Source organism: Takifugu flavidus, chromosome 5 (assembly GCF_003711565.1).
Source record: "Takifugu flavidus isolate HTHZ2018 chromosome 5, ASM371156v2, whole genome shotgun sequence".
Classification (NCBI taxonomy): Eukaryota; Metazoa; Chordata; class Actinopteri; order Tetraodontiformes; family Tetraodontidae; genus Takifugu; species Takifugu flavidus.
In genome coordinates, this window is record NC_079524.1 from 9,498,449 (window position 1) to 9,512,406 (window position 13,958).

At 48.3% G+C, this 13,958-nt stretch overlaps 1 protein-coding gene across 2 annotated transcripts; it reads right to left on the reverse strand.

The window, feature by feature from the left end:
• Positions 1-106: 106 nt before the first annotated feature.
• rnf122 (ring finger protein 122) lies at positions 107-10,756 on the reverse strand. Of its 2 annotated transcripts, none has more exons than XM_057034350.1 (6): positions 10,413-10,756; positions 5,368-5,521; positions 2,002-2,047; positions 1,882-1,917; positions 1,708-1,787; positions 107-1,469 (listed from the first exon to the last, which is right to left on the reverse strand). In XM_057034350.1, exons 1-6 carry the CDS (start codon positions 10,435-10,437, stop codon positions 1,355-1,357), a joined length of 456 nt encoding a protein of 151 aa, XP_056890330.1. In that variant the 5' UTR covers positions 10,438-10,756; the 3' UTR covers positions 107-1,354. The 2 variants fall into 2 exon arrangements, with proteins under 2 accessions (XP_056890330.1, XP_056890329.1); XM_057034349.1 differs by having other exon boundaries at positions 1,708-1,790; positions 10,413-10,755.
• Positions 10,757-13,958: the final 3,202 nt, after the last annotated feature.

Consider the following 13,958-nt stretch of genomic DNA (forward strand, 5'->3'; position numbering starts at 1 on the left):
TAGAGGTTGGCCCGTCTGTGTGAAGCAGAGAGGGATCCATTCAATACTTCCCTTAACCCGACGGTGGCACCAGACCTCCTGAACAAAATGACCAAGAGAGGCGGAACAAAGCAAACTGCATTTATTATTATCTTTTGAAGTTATTTACATCTGCTTCTTACAAAACATGGAATGTGAAGAAACCTTAACGTCTTCTTAAAATGCAACCGCACAGACATGTGTTCCTTTTTTTTTCCTTCACTGGCTTTCTTTTTTCTTCTTTTTTTCCCCACACACATATGTTTGTGGCTTCCACAGCCCCGGCTGCATGTGCCTTCTCAATCTAGACATGGTGCTCGGTGCATTTGGTGCTCAACGTTGGCAGTGTTATCTCTGTAAATCACCAAAGAAAAACAACCCAGACCCAAGGAATGTAAAACAACACGCATCTAATCATCCTACAAAAAGGCAGCGTTGATTTCGGGTTTATTCACAGCACAGAGGACTGTCTGTTTGAGTCGTCTTAAGACAAAAACAGCGTCTCCAACTTCACAGGCTTGTAGAAAAGAGTCAGAAAAAGAGGAGATGAAGGGACCTGCTGTGCCTCAGCTTGATTTATTAGATTGTGTGTGTGTGTGTTTGTGTGTGTGTCTCCGACAACTAAACTAACACAGATCAAGAAGGTGGACATGCCCTTTTCCTCCTGACACATTGGCACGACAGCAAAAAAACAACTGAAAACATGAACATCCGCGATGCAAAGGCTATTGCCAGGGTCGACGTTCAACCTTCACGTGATCCTGTTCCACTTGATCACCTGCAGTGGTTCTGCTCCTTATTAGGTGTGAATGCTCCCATTGGATCATCTAATTATTTGTCTAACTGGTGTATCTCAGCGGCTTTAATCAAGCGGTTCGATATCTACAATTCACACTGTTCAGTCCCCAATGACCTTTGTTGGATTCAGGTGGGCTGTTTAAACCCTTTTAAGTTTACTTTTTGTTCCAGGCTTTAGGAACCAAGACTATTTTTTTATTTTTTACAGTTTCCAGAATGACCTTTAGTCCACATCGGCGTCCTCCGTGACAGCCCTTCGGTGCTTTCCACCCTCACCCTGCGACGCCTTTTTACAGACGCAGAGGTGTTGCTGAGCTCACTCAAGACAATGAAGAGGAGCAGGTAAAGGTGAGTGTGTGTGTGTGTGTGTAGGTGGGTGATTGGGGAGGGTTGGATAAGCACTAAGGTAGCGGTAATGGTTGCTAGGCAACAGCACGTTTTATTTTATACTTCTTTATCTCTTAGGCGATCAATGGGTTTCCCAAACTTTCTGTCGTGTTTTGAACACCGTCCTCTTTTCCCACCGCCACCCCGATGGTTACACCAGCTCATCCAGCAGAGTCCCGATGCTGTGATGCTGCTCAGGGGGGCCGGCTATTGGTTTGTTACACATGGGGCAGACGCAACGCACCTCCAGCCACTTCACCAGGCACCTGTGCAAAAGAGCATGAAATGAAGCGAATGAGCGAGGGTTCAGAATAGCGTTGATCTGAAAAGGTGTTTCTAATTTTGCAGATTCGTTCATTTTTACTGCAAAGTTGGCTCCAATGTTCTGCAGGGAATGAATGAATGACCACCCTTCATGTCGGTCAGCTCAGGATAATCTTTATTGCTATTCTGGTCCTTTATAAAAGTCATTTTTATACCTCAGTGTTCTAATAAAGTACTCACTTCCTGTGGAACGCATGCTGACAGGGCAGAACTCCCAACTCGTCTTTGACCTTGAAGTCTTCCAGGCACACGGCACATGTCTGCTGTGTGAACAACAGATGGGACGCAGACAGAGAGGGTCTTTAACTAAAATGACGCTACATTGCCACATGACTTTTATATTTACACTCTTACCCCATGAAGGCTCAGATTTTCTCCCTTTAACACCACCTAGAACCACACACAAAGACATCTGTGTTGACGGGAGTTGCTTTTATTTAGTTTTGAATGTGCTAGAAATTAGCTCAGTTGTACCTCTCTGTATCCAAAACGCTCACTCTGGGCTTGGTGGCGAAGTTGTCTGTGGATCAATAGAGAATAATTTTCTCCTATCAACTCTTTTCAAGGAAAAGTAAAGCATAAATATAAAGAGGCAGGATATCTGACAGGTTTATAATTAGAATTTGACTCCTCTGGCCAAGCTATTCGACCGCAGCATGAGCGTAGTTCAACCTTGGCGTGCAGGGCTGTATTTAATGCATATATAATGAAAAGCTCTCACGTGTTGACAGCAAGACTTTCCGCCAACTTCCTGTAGATTATCAAAAGATAAAGAACCCATTCTAAGGCGGTTCCAAGCTTTTTGAACCAAGTTAGCAACAAGTTTGTCAACATTTTCCTCCCAGCCTCCAAACTTATATTGCGGCTGTTCAGTCCAGCAGGCTAAATGTAATTGAACTGATATCATTTGGTTTAGTCATCATTCTGTGTTTTTTTTGTTTTTTTACATGGCAGTGTTGGTTCACATGGTGTTAATTGAGGGAAAACTTTGCAAATTTGTATGTTGTTGCCTCTTTGTGTTGCTGCGACGCCCCCAGAACCAACAATGGAGCACAGATCTTTATCACTTAGCACGCCGTTCTGTCAGGCAGTTATTTTTAGCTCTGTGTTTTTGCACAACTAAACATAGACTCGACTGTCTATCATTGTCTGACGTTTGAGCCGCAGACAGAATGCAGTGAGAGCAGCCGAGATGAAAGGTGGATGCGATCCGACCTGCACCCGCAAGCCCGAAAAAATAAATAATTCTGCTTAAAATATGGAAATGACAGTTATTCGTTGTCTTTGTCATTTGGTTTCTTGTTTACGCTGAGTGCTGCTAACAGTCCTGCAGGGAGAACAATGCGAGGATACACATTTAACAGTGCGGAGGTTTCCCAGGACCACACAAAGAATGACGCGTAGGGGGTGAAAGAGCGACAGGATGGAGAGCTACGGTTTAAACGTTGCACCCAATCGGCAAAAACAACAGAAAAATCCTCATCCACTTATTTTCCAGATTCAAAAATCCAGATGATTCTCCTACCAAACTAACCGAAAACGGAATTCTTGATGGTGCCATCTAATCTAATACGCACCCAAGGGAGAGGAAGCAGCAGTCTCGGCAGCAAAGACGGGGGCTCCTGACCATCCTCTCCCTGACTACTTCCACCATCTCCTCTGGGAGGATACTGAGGCGTTCCCAGGCCAAGTGGGAGATGTAATCTCCCGCATGTCCTGGGTCTGCCCTGGGGTCCCTTCCTTTCTGGACATGAGGGGAAGCGTCCAGCCCAGAGCTGGTCTTACTGATCTGTACTAATCTTCTCCTTTCAAGCTGAACTTTCTCCACAGACTCCACACATGTCTCTCTCCAGTCTTCTCTGCTAACACACATTAACAAACACCCCGTCTGGGTGTTGTGTCTTCTGCCAAACAACTGCTGAGACTCAGAAACTTCCCCTTCTCTTTGATTTGGGGGAACATGGAGGGTTCTGAAAGCGCAGGCTATAGAATCAGTAGCGTGGTGGTGTTGTGACATCATTCACTGAAACACCTTCAGTTCCTTCCTTAACCTTGCATTTTTCCTATCACACCGATGAGCACACCCCAGAACAGCAACACTGTTCACAGGAACGGCGCCCCCGTCGAAGAAGAATTGTCACCTTGTTTATGCGATGAATCACCCAGTGGGACCCTCAGTGGGTCAGGGGGAAGTGATTCAGTGATTGTGATTCATGTTGCATAAGGAAGGAGGGATCCGGGTCTCTTCAGATGAGGGTTAAATCACAGGTGAGGTCAGAGCAGACAAAACATCCATGATTCATTGTCAGAATTAGGCATAAATAAACCTGAACACGGTTTGGGTTTGATTGCCGCTTGTTATTTTTGTACGACTAGATTCATGAGGCTTGTCTCCAGGTGTCCTCCCACGGGCCAAAGACAGGCGATGTTATGAAACTTTTTCTTTCCCTGAGTGTTAATGTCAAAATGTGTTCATGTTAAAAAGTGTTAATGTCAAAGGGACACAAGATGTGCACAAAAGCACCAACATCATCGGTTCAGATCCTGACTAATTGAGCACAATGAAAATTTAGGGGAACCCTCACCCTAAAAATAGCATCTTAATTTGCCCAATTAAGATGCTTAGCCATCGGAAGAGCATAATAAACTGTTCTGCAGGTGTTGAACTGTCCAGCTGGGGTTCCACAGACTGTAGACATTCTTGTGTGATATTTTTGTGTACTCCCACTGTGGGCTATTCAGGCCATGTTTGTTCTGAGCAGAATTTCTCCCCAGTTTCCCCCCTCTGCTGTCCTCGCACATTGTGACAGAGGGCTTCCTGTTGCCTCATATCCCGTCCCGTCACGACGGCTCATGGGGGAGTTCATAATCAACAGTGGGAGAGGTCACAGTGTTCCTCCTTTGTCCGGCCTTTATCCCTCCTTCACCGCTTTCCAACACACAGAGGGGGACAGGGTGCAACGTAATGATTGATGTTGAGCTCTCGATTGGCAAATACAACCGAGTCCTCGACAGCTCTTTAAGATACGACACCTGGATTCAGCGTCTTTATTATCACCCTATACCAGGGGTGCACATATTCAGTCCTCGAGGGCCGCAGATGAGCCGAGTTTTCTGTCCTACCAGGCAGAAATCACGTCCGTTTCCATCCTGCCAGGTGGACATTGCTTTCACCTGGGATCCCGCATTCCTTGGAGGAAGCCTTTTCTGACTGAAGGACAAAAACCCGGCTTGACTGCGGCCCTCGACAACTGCACCACTGGGAAGAAAGGGTGACATCACACACACACAAACACACACACGGCAGGGACAGTCATACACCAGACTCCTAAATTTTGGCCTGATTCAACCTTTATCATCACAAACCGATGCCAGCCCTACCCCTCTAGCATCACACTGGGATTGCACAATAAACATCGGTAGCATATCCACTATGATGTAAGTCCATGTAGGCTAGTCTATTTAGTTCAATGCGTGATGTGCCGGTACACCTTGTTATGAAAGCCAGAATATATTCAGCTGACGTGGGCCTAATCGCTGTGAAACATGCACAGTCATGCCTATCCAGGAAGTTAATATTCAAATCTAGAATCTGATGCGTAAGGTTTGACTAAGCTTTATTATTAAACAAGGTGGGAGTAAGAACGTCATGATTTCCATTATCCTTTCAGTGTTTCGTGTTAAAAGCCCTGTTTCTTCAGTCTGGGGCTGAAATCCTAACATTTGACAACAATTTGCAGCTGTAAACTGCTCATTCTGAGCTTTTCTATGCAGTTTATAGCTCCCTACTTAGTTCCTGTAACCGACTGAGATTCCACCCAGCCGTCTGCTGCCTCTCACCTGATGCAGTAGCAACAGAAGAGGAGGCTGAGGAAGAAGACACCGATGCCCGTCCCAAAGATGACCCTGTAGATGTCGACGGGCAGGTGCTGGAAGGAGATGGGCATGGTGCAGGTGTTATTGGAGTAAACCAGGCCCAGACCACAGAAGCACCCTGAAAGAAATCAGAGCACTGTTTATTATTGGGAAGAGCTCAGCGAGACCTTAAGGTGTTCAAAGGACACTGTTGTTGACTGTGACTGATTAAAAAACCCTGCTATTATTGCTATAAAAAAAACTTGCTATAAATTAACGTGGCAGACCTAGAAATGTCCTGTTTTCGTGGCTGTATCATTGTTTTCAGGAAGGACGTTCCGTGGTGAGCCAAACGGATGGTTTTCCCTGTCAAGGTGCCCTCCTTTGGTAAGTTTCTTAACATGAAAGACATCATCCCTGCACTGCTGCCGGCAGCAGCCAAGGTCACATGTAGCCATATAACAAACACTACAAGAGGAGACAGCTCATACTGCACTGGAAGCTGACTAATCCATGCATCACCATGAAGGATCTGACTTTTCCCTTCTCTGAATAGCACTTCTGTGGTGTTTGACTCGCCACATTCGCGCCCCACGGCTGCTGGTTTGAGATCAGACCTCCTGGTTGGTGTCGGCCTCGCCTCACGCGTGGGGCTGCCCAACGAGATCTAATTTTGTAGACAAGCCTTGCAAGTGCCGCGTCTCTGTAAATTAGGAAGTCTTTGTTCCAGTCCTTCTGTGGTGGCTCGGCTTCCCTTTACAGGAAAAAGCAGTGCTGTGATGTTTGCTGGCCTATAGGCGCCATCCATCTTTAGGCGGCGTTGACAGACACCAACGCAGGTGCTTCGATGAGTCGTGTTTGTAGAGGATGTATAAGAAAAGATGGCGGTCACTCCCAACCGTCAGCCTAGTGACTGGTTGATGTCCATGGTGGGAACAGGCAGGATGACGTGGACTGAGGAGTGCACCAACGTCCTGCCTCTGAGCTGTAGCTGGTACTATCCACACGCTATGATGATAACTGTTAATGATGGTGTACCATATTGTGGAAAATGTTTTGTGTTGCCTATGCTCTTTAGCTTTTTGAAATAAAGAAATGTGCCTTAAATGAGACCGTAAAGGTTTTTAAAAAACCTTAAATCTAGTGGTCACTTTTAACCACTAGGGGCGCTATTGTGGGTTCTCTCGGCCGAGTCAGCAGACCTGTTGGTTCTAGCGGCGTGAGTATCTGTTGTTTGCCAGTCTCACTTGAGAGTCAAGATAGTTATTTTTCTGTCTACCCAGGTTTTATCTACCAGTCTATTGTGTAACATACCTCTACTCCAGTGCAACTGGGACAGGCTCCTGTTCTGCCACCTCATGTGAGTACATGGTGACATTTTGCCACTAACTTGCTCTAACCCAAAATAAATAAGTTGAAAAGAACCATATCTGTTCCCCAGAACCAGAAACAAGTTAAAACAATGTGACAAAACAGAGCCAACCAACCAACAGAGATGCTGCATCTATAAATAGATTTTAGGACCATCCGACAAGAAAGACCCATAAAATGAGGGGTCATTTGAGGACTTGTTCAATAGCATCAGCAAATGATTTACTACTGTTGGAGTGCCAGTGCTGGTCCCTGTCCTCTGTGACCCATCACCACTAACACAGACCGCAGCGTTATCAGCGAGGTGTGGGAGTCCAGAACAGGCTGAAATATTGTTATTGCTCAGGAACAAAGTGGCTGAGAGACATTTGAGGACTATCTGAGACAAACCCTAAAAAAACACACCACACAAAAAACATGCATGGAATCTGAATGGGTGGATGGATGGACGGATGGATGGATGGACAGATGGATGGATGGATGGATGGATGGATGGATGGATGGATGGACGGATGGATGGATGGGTGGATGGATGGATGGATGGATGAACGGATGGATGGGTGGATGGATGGATGAGACCTTTGCCAGTGTCATATTCCCTGTGTTGTCTTATGGAGGCATGGCTTCTTCAGCGTGAAGGTGTTTGGATTCGGTCCCTACTGCCAAAGCGGCGTGCCGAAATTTTCCTCTGACATTCCTCCTTCCTCTGACTGGAAACTGTGGCAGGAGGGGATCGATACTTCCCACCTCTTCATTCAGCTCTCAAACAAATGAGCGGCAATGCTCCATTAATCAGGGTGGATCAATGGCCGCGCATTCGAGATTCTTAACCACATAACCTCCCTGGCGGAGAGGACGTTGGCAGAGTCCCTGAAATCTTCCTGCGACCACGAGTCTGCCAGCAGAAACCAAACTGAGTGACTGAGCGTACATTTATCCCAGTTGAAAGTAGGAGGGGTTGGAAACCATGGAGAGTTGGGAAGGAGGAAGCAATCATGCGCACCCATACTGACACCTCTACACGCGAATAGCAGATCTAATTTTAAACAGTGAGGGGATGTGGACAGTCAGGCAAAAATATGCATCTAAGGCTCCTCTTGCAGAAACCACTACAAAGCGGGGGTGTCCAGACCCAGTCCTGGATCTTCTGTCCTACCAGGCAGAAAAACACTTCCACCAAGGAAAGTGGGATCCCAGGTCGACAAGGAAGGAGAGAAATCCCGGCTGGATTCCCTCGAGGACTGGGTCTGGACCCCCCTGCACTAAAGCGCTGTGCAGCTCAGGACCACTGGGTTTGTTTTTCTTACTGAAACAGCAACAACAACAGGACAAAATAAACCAAAAAACTAAAATAATCAGAGTACCTGGTCACAAGGGCCAAGGCTGAGGAGACACTGAATGTGAGGCTGCAGAGAAGTGGATTTGCTGATTTTGGTGATGGGTTTTTATTTCTTTTGAGCTGCTGACGGCCCGTTTGTCACAGCTGCCGCCTCAGAATTCCCACTGCCTTAAAGCAGCTTCACGTTTGCTAAAAATGAGGTTCAGCTGGTCAAGAGAAAGGTTGCGAGTTCAGCGCACGTTTGTAAAGGTGTCTTTAGTGTCGAGGGCCTTTTACAGAGGATTCTGCTGTATTTGTCATTTCATGTCCTCCTTTGTCATCTTCAACATGGCCAGATTCTGCTGACAGAACTGACTCACTGCTTTGAATCCTCAGATTTATTGTTGCAGACTGATACGTCTGTTACGAAATCTGATGCAGGTGTTTTGCATTTCCTTTACTCCATAATTATTTTTAAAAGGTGATTATATCTGCTATGGAAGAATTATGTTGACTAAAACTGAAATATTGCATGAACACTTTTACTGTAATGCCTATTTTTTTTTTTTTTTAAATCAAGCCTAAATTACTATATTAAAAATACTATTTGCTAGCTGCGAGCCTGCTATTTAATTATAGTATTTAATTATTTTCTTTAGATTTAATGCTTATGTACCACATCATGGCTGTTATACTTGTCCTTTTGACCATAAACCAGAGTGGATCTGGCCACCTGGATACAAAAGCAATTACATCTAATGATAATAATACATTTGGGTACAATGAAGATGTCATTTTATATTTATTTTCTTCTGTAGTAGTTTAAATACAACAGACTAGTTTGTTTCCCTCTGGGAATGGGAACGTCACCTGTCTGTCTGAGCATTGGGTGTATTTATCCAGCCGCACGCCACCTCGCTTCGATGGAAAGCAGACAACCAGGCCCGGGCACAGTTGGGGGTCTTCGCTCTATGTCTCTGCTTTTGTATTCATGTCACTGCACAGCTAATGGACACATCACCTGTGAAGCTGCAGCAGACGCGCATGTGTCAAATCTGGGTCAGACGTATGCTGGGGCCTTTGCGCGTGTCCGTGGCGCCGCCATCGTGGATGGCTGCCCGTCTCCACCTCTACCTTTGTATGGACAACAGACGAAGCGGCAGTCTTTGCTTTGGGTGCAGCCCTGCGTGACCACTGACCTATATATCGCTGCATGCAGGAGGCAGCCCGTTGCCATGGCATCGAGAGTAGCAGATGCGAAAGGAAGGATGGAAGGACGGCTCGTACAGAGACGGAGCTGTCGGAACCTCGGTGTTGGGGGTTATTTAAAAAGGCAGACAGAGCTTCCCATCAAATATTCAACACTCCACATGGGCAGAAACACTCAAGACGGCCTTCATGGCTGCTGCAGGTCTTCCTGTATGAAGCCATCTGAGTCAAAAATCCACCATCACATTGCATCAAAGTGCTACAGGACAAGGACGATGCTGAGCCAGATACGGCAGCACGTTTCTCCATGATCCTCTGCATCAAGCGGCACAAAAGGGGGCAATTGTTCAGTCAGCTGTGGAGGCGGCTGCCGCTTCTGAACTGAAGGAGGCAAAGTTGAAGAACAGAGATCACTAATTCATCGCCCAGTCTGTAACCCTGCAGCGAAGGGAGTGGAGGCGCAGCTGAAAACACCTCAAGGTCAAGAACAGCAGTTGTGAGTGTGCAAGACCGAAGCTGTTTAAACTTTCACACGTTCACATCCGTCCAGACACGTATTCACAAGTATACACAGCAGACAAGTTATTCATGGTCAGTAGATGATCCCACGGTTGGGCAGAACTTTAATCATTATAGTAGCCTGGTATATTCTCAAAAGTACTGGTTTGTGACAATGATGTACTACTTCCCTAAATATACATATGTGTACATCATCTGGTGTAAACACTTGGGGTTTTTTTTAGGTTTTTTTTTTAAAAAAAAAGGCCAGTTACTGAATAAAGATTTCTTCATATATGAGTGAAACCGACTTATGACTGATCTCATAACGAAAACTTGAATCAAATAGAAATGATTTACAAGTGTTTGTCTCTCCCCTGTCGCAGCCCGTGTCGGCAACAACTCCATCTGCCTTAGCACATCCGGAGTTATATTTCTTGAGCAAATACGTTTGGCAACTACACGCGTTGAAAAATAAAAATAAATAAATAAAATCACTCAAATGCTGAAACGGACACCATTTCTGTCGCGGAAACAAAGGAGAGGGCTAACATTGTTCCGAGAGTCCGATCATCTCCCCCCGACCCCGCTGTGCTGGCGTTCATCTGAGCAGAAGCAGAAAATGACCGCTCACCGTTACACCACTGGAACGGGTGCATCAATGCGCCAGAGGGAGTCCTCGCCGACGCGACCGTGTTTACCAACAGGCAGGCGGATGTCAGACGGAGCGGGCACCGTCCGATCGGCAGCAGCAGCTGGGGAATAAGGACGCGGACTGCTCTTGGCCAAAGTTGACGGCGGGTTTAAGTCATTCTAGAATCTCTCTGGGCGACTCTCGCTGCGTAAAAAGACGGGAAATGCTGCCTCCTCTTTCCTCCTCTTCGCATCGCTCTCGGTTGTTGTTGGTTGCGGACAGAACAACACCGACCCAGCAGCAGCATCTGCTCCGTTTGAGGAGCGAAAGAGGAGGGGGGGTGGACTAGAACACTGGTTGGATTTTTCATCTCCCGCCCCCGCGCACGCTACTGATGTGCGTGGGGGCCAATTGGCGGGTGCGCATGGGGCGGCGTGTGTTGTGACGCTTCCGTCTTTAGACTCCCGTTACTGACGCATGTGTGTTTACGAGGTCAAAATCACAACCGAGAGCTCCGAATCCCCCCCCCCGGAACTAGGTCAGACGCCTCCAAGATGGTTTAAGAATCTCCCTCTTGTCATTTTCCGTTTCCGATCTCCCCCCTGAACGGCCCCCCTGATCTGAACCCGAGTGGTGTTTTGTTATTGGACTTCTGTGCTCGTCTCAGATTGTCCATAACGAACACCTTGTTCAGACATAAAGGCGTCCACATGTGCACTTGGCACCAGGACGCCTTAGGCCGCAGATCGATGATCGACTTTGTGGTTGTGTCATCGGATTTGCGGCCGCATGTTCTGGACACTCGGGTGAAGAGAGGGGCGGAGCTGTCAACTGATCACCACCTGGTGGTGAGTTGGCTCCGATGGTGGGGAAGGATGCCGGACAGACCTGGCAGGCCCAAACGTGTTGTGAGGGTTTGCTGGGAACGCGAGTCCCCTGTCAGAAGGAGCTTCAACTCACGCCTCCGGGAGAGCTTTGACCATGTCCGGGGGAGGCGGGGGACATTGAGTCCGAGTGGACCATGTTCCGTGCCTCCATTGTTGAGGCAGCTGACCGGTGCTGTGGCCGCAAGGTGGTTGGTGGTGCTGTCGTGGCGGCAATGCCCGAACCCGCTGGTGGACACCAGCGGTGAGGGATGCCGTCAAGCTGAAGAAGGAGTCGTATCGGGCCTTACTGGCCTGTGGGACTCCTGAGGCAGCAGATGGGTACCGGCGTGCCAAGCGGAGTGCAGCTACGGCGGTTGCCGAGGCAAAGACTCGGGCATGGGAAGAGTTCGGTGAGGCCATGGAGAACGACTTTCGGACGGCCTCGAAAAGGTTCTGGACCACCATCTGGCGTCTGAGGAGGGGGAAGCAGTGCACTGTCAACACTGTGTATAGTGGTGATGGTGTGCTGCTGACCTCAACTCGGGATGTTGTGGATCGGTGGAAGGAATACTTCGAGGACCTCCTCAATCCCACCAACACGCTTTCCAGTGAGGAAGTAGGGCCCGGGGACCTGGAGATGGGCTCGTATCTCCGGGGCTGAAGTTGCCGAGGTAGTTAAAAAACTCCTCGGTGGCAAGGCCCCGGGGTGGATGAGATCCGTCCAGAGTCCCTTAAGGCTCTGGATGTTGTAGGGCTGTTGTGGTTGACTCGACTCTGCAACATCGCGTGGACATCGGGGGCAGTGCCGCTGGATTGGCAGACCGGGGTGGTAGTCCCTCTTTTTAAGAAGGGGGACCGGAGGGTGTGTTCCAACTATAGGGGGATCACACTCCTCAGCCTCCCTGGTAAGGTCTATTCAGGGGTACTGGAGAGGAGGGTCCGCCGGATAGTCGAACCTCGGATTCAGGAGGAGCAATGTGGTTTTCGTCCTGGGCGTGGAACAGTGGACCAGCTCTACACCCTCAGCAGGGTCTTCGAGGGTGCATGGGAGTTTGCCCAACCAGTCCACATGTGTTTTGTGGACTTGGAGAAAGCATTCGACCGTGTCCCTCGGGGGGTCCTGTGGGGGGTCCTCCGAGAGTATGGGGTGTCGGGCCCGCTGATACGGGCTGTCCGCTCCCTGTACGATCGGTGTCAGAGTTTGGTCCGAATTGCTGGCAGTAAGTCGAACTCGTTTCCGGTGAGGGTTGGTCTCCGCCAGGGCTGCCTTTGTCACCGATTCTGTTCATAATTTTTATGGACAGAATTTCTAGGTGCAGTCATGGTGTTGAGGGGGTCCGGCTTGGTGACCTCAGGATCGGGTCTCTGCTTTTTGCGGATGATGTGGTCCTGTTGGCTTCATCGGCCCGTGACCTCCAACTATCACTGGATCGGTTCGCCGCCGCCTGTGAAGCGGCTGGGATGAGAATCAGCACCTCCAAATCCGAGGCCATGGTTCTCGACCGGAAAAAGGTGGAGTGCCTTCTCCGGGTAAAGGAGGAGATCCTGCCCCAAGTGGAGGAGTTTAAGTACCTCGGGGTCTTGTTCACGAGTGAGGGAAGAATGGAGCGGGAGATCGACAGGCGGATCGGTGCGGCGTCCACAGTAATGCGGACTCTGCACCGGTCCGTTGTGGTGAAGAGAGAGCTGAGCCGAAAGGCGAAGCTCTCGATTTACCGGTCGATCTTCGTTCCTACCCTCACCTATGGTCATGAGCTTTGGGTAATGACCGAAAGAACAAGATCACGGGTACAAGCGGCTGAAATGAGCTTCCTCCGTAGGGTGGCTGGGCTCTCCCTTAGAGATAGGGTGAGAAGCTCTGCCATCCGGGAGGAACTCGGAGCTGCTCCTCCGTGTTGAGAGGAGCCAGATGAGGTGGCTTGGGCATCTAGTCAGGATGCCCCCTGGACGCCTCCCTGGTGAGGTGTTCAGGGCATGTCCCTCCGGTAAGAGACCCCCGGGGAGACCCAGGACACGTTGGAGAGACTATGTCTCTCGACTGGCCTGGGAACGCCTGGGGATCCCTCCGGATGAGCTGGAGGAGGTAGCTGGGGAGAGGGAAGTCTGGGCTTCTCTCCTTAGGCTGCTGCCCCCGCGACCCGACCCCGGATAAGCGGCAGAGAATGGATGGATGGATGGATGGATCTCCCCCCCAGAAACCTCAATAAAATAACGGCGCTGTTAATGTCCTTCTGGTATTTACAGGCAGGTTCATATTTGTCAATGTCACGATGAAAAATGATTTTGGCAGAAGATGCGTTATTATCCAGATATTTTATGTACCACGGTCACATTTAGGTTAGATTAAAATCTGCTGGGTTGAATGTACGGAGCTGTCAGGTGTTTCGGGTTCTGGTTACACTGCAATCACATCTGGTGTTTTTGTGAATTAGCATTTTGCTTGCACATGTTCTTAAAACACCTCCTCCTCCTGCGTGCGTGCGTGCGTGTGTGCGTGTGCCTACTCTATATAATATATAAATCAACCTTGAATAAGAGTTTTACTCATATTTGGCCTCATATTTTATGGTCCGAACTGGTCCAATTATTGTGTCTTGACATTAAAGTATGAATTCAGTATCCACTCAAACAAAACAAGCATGTTTGAGTAATTAAGGACAATTCCTGAAGGTTTCTGGAC

Coding starts and splice junctions, on each gene's coding strand:
- rnf122 (XM_057034349.1), bottom strand. CDS start 10,437: ATGCACCCGTTCCAGTGGTGTAACG. Junction 2,048..5,367: donor TTCTGTTGCTACTGCATCAG/GTGAGAGGCAGC, acceptor ATTGATCCACAG/ACAACTTCGCCACCAAGCCC. Junction 1,791..1,881: donor AAAATCTGAGCCTTCATGGG/GTAAGAGTGTAA, acceptor TTGTTCACACAG/CAGACATGTGCCGTGTGCCT.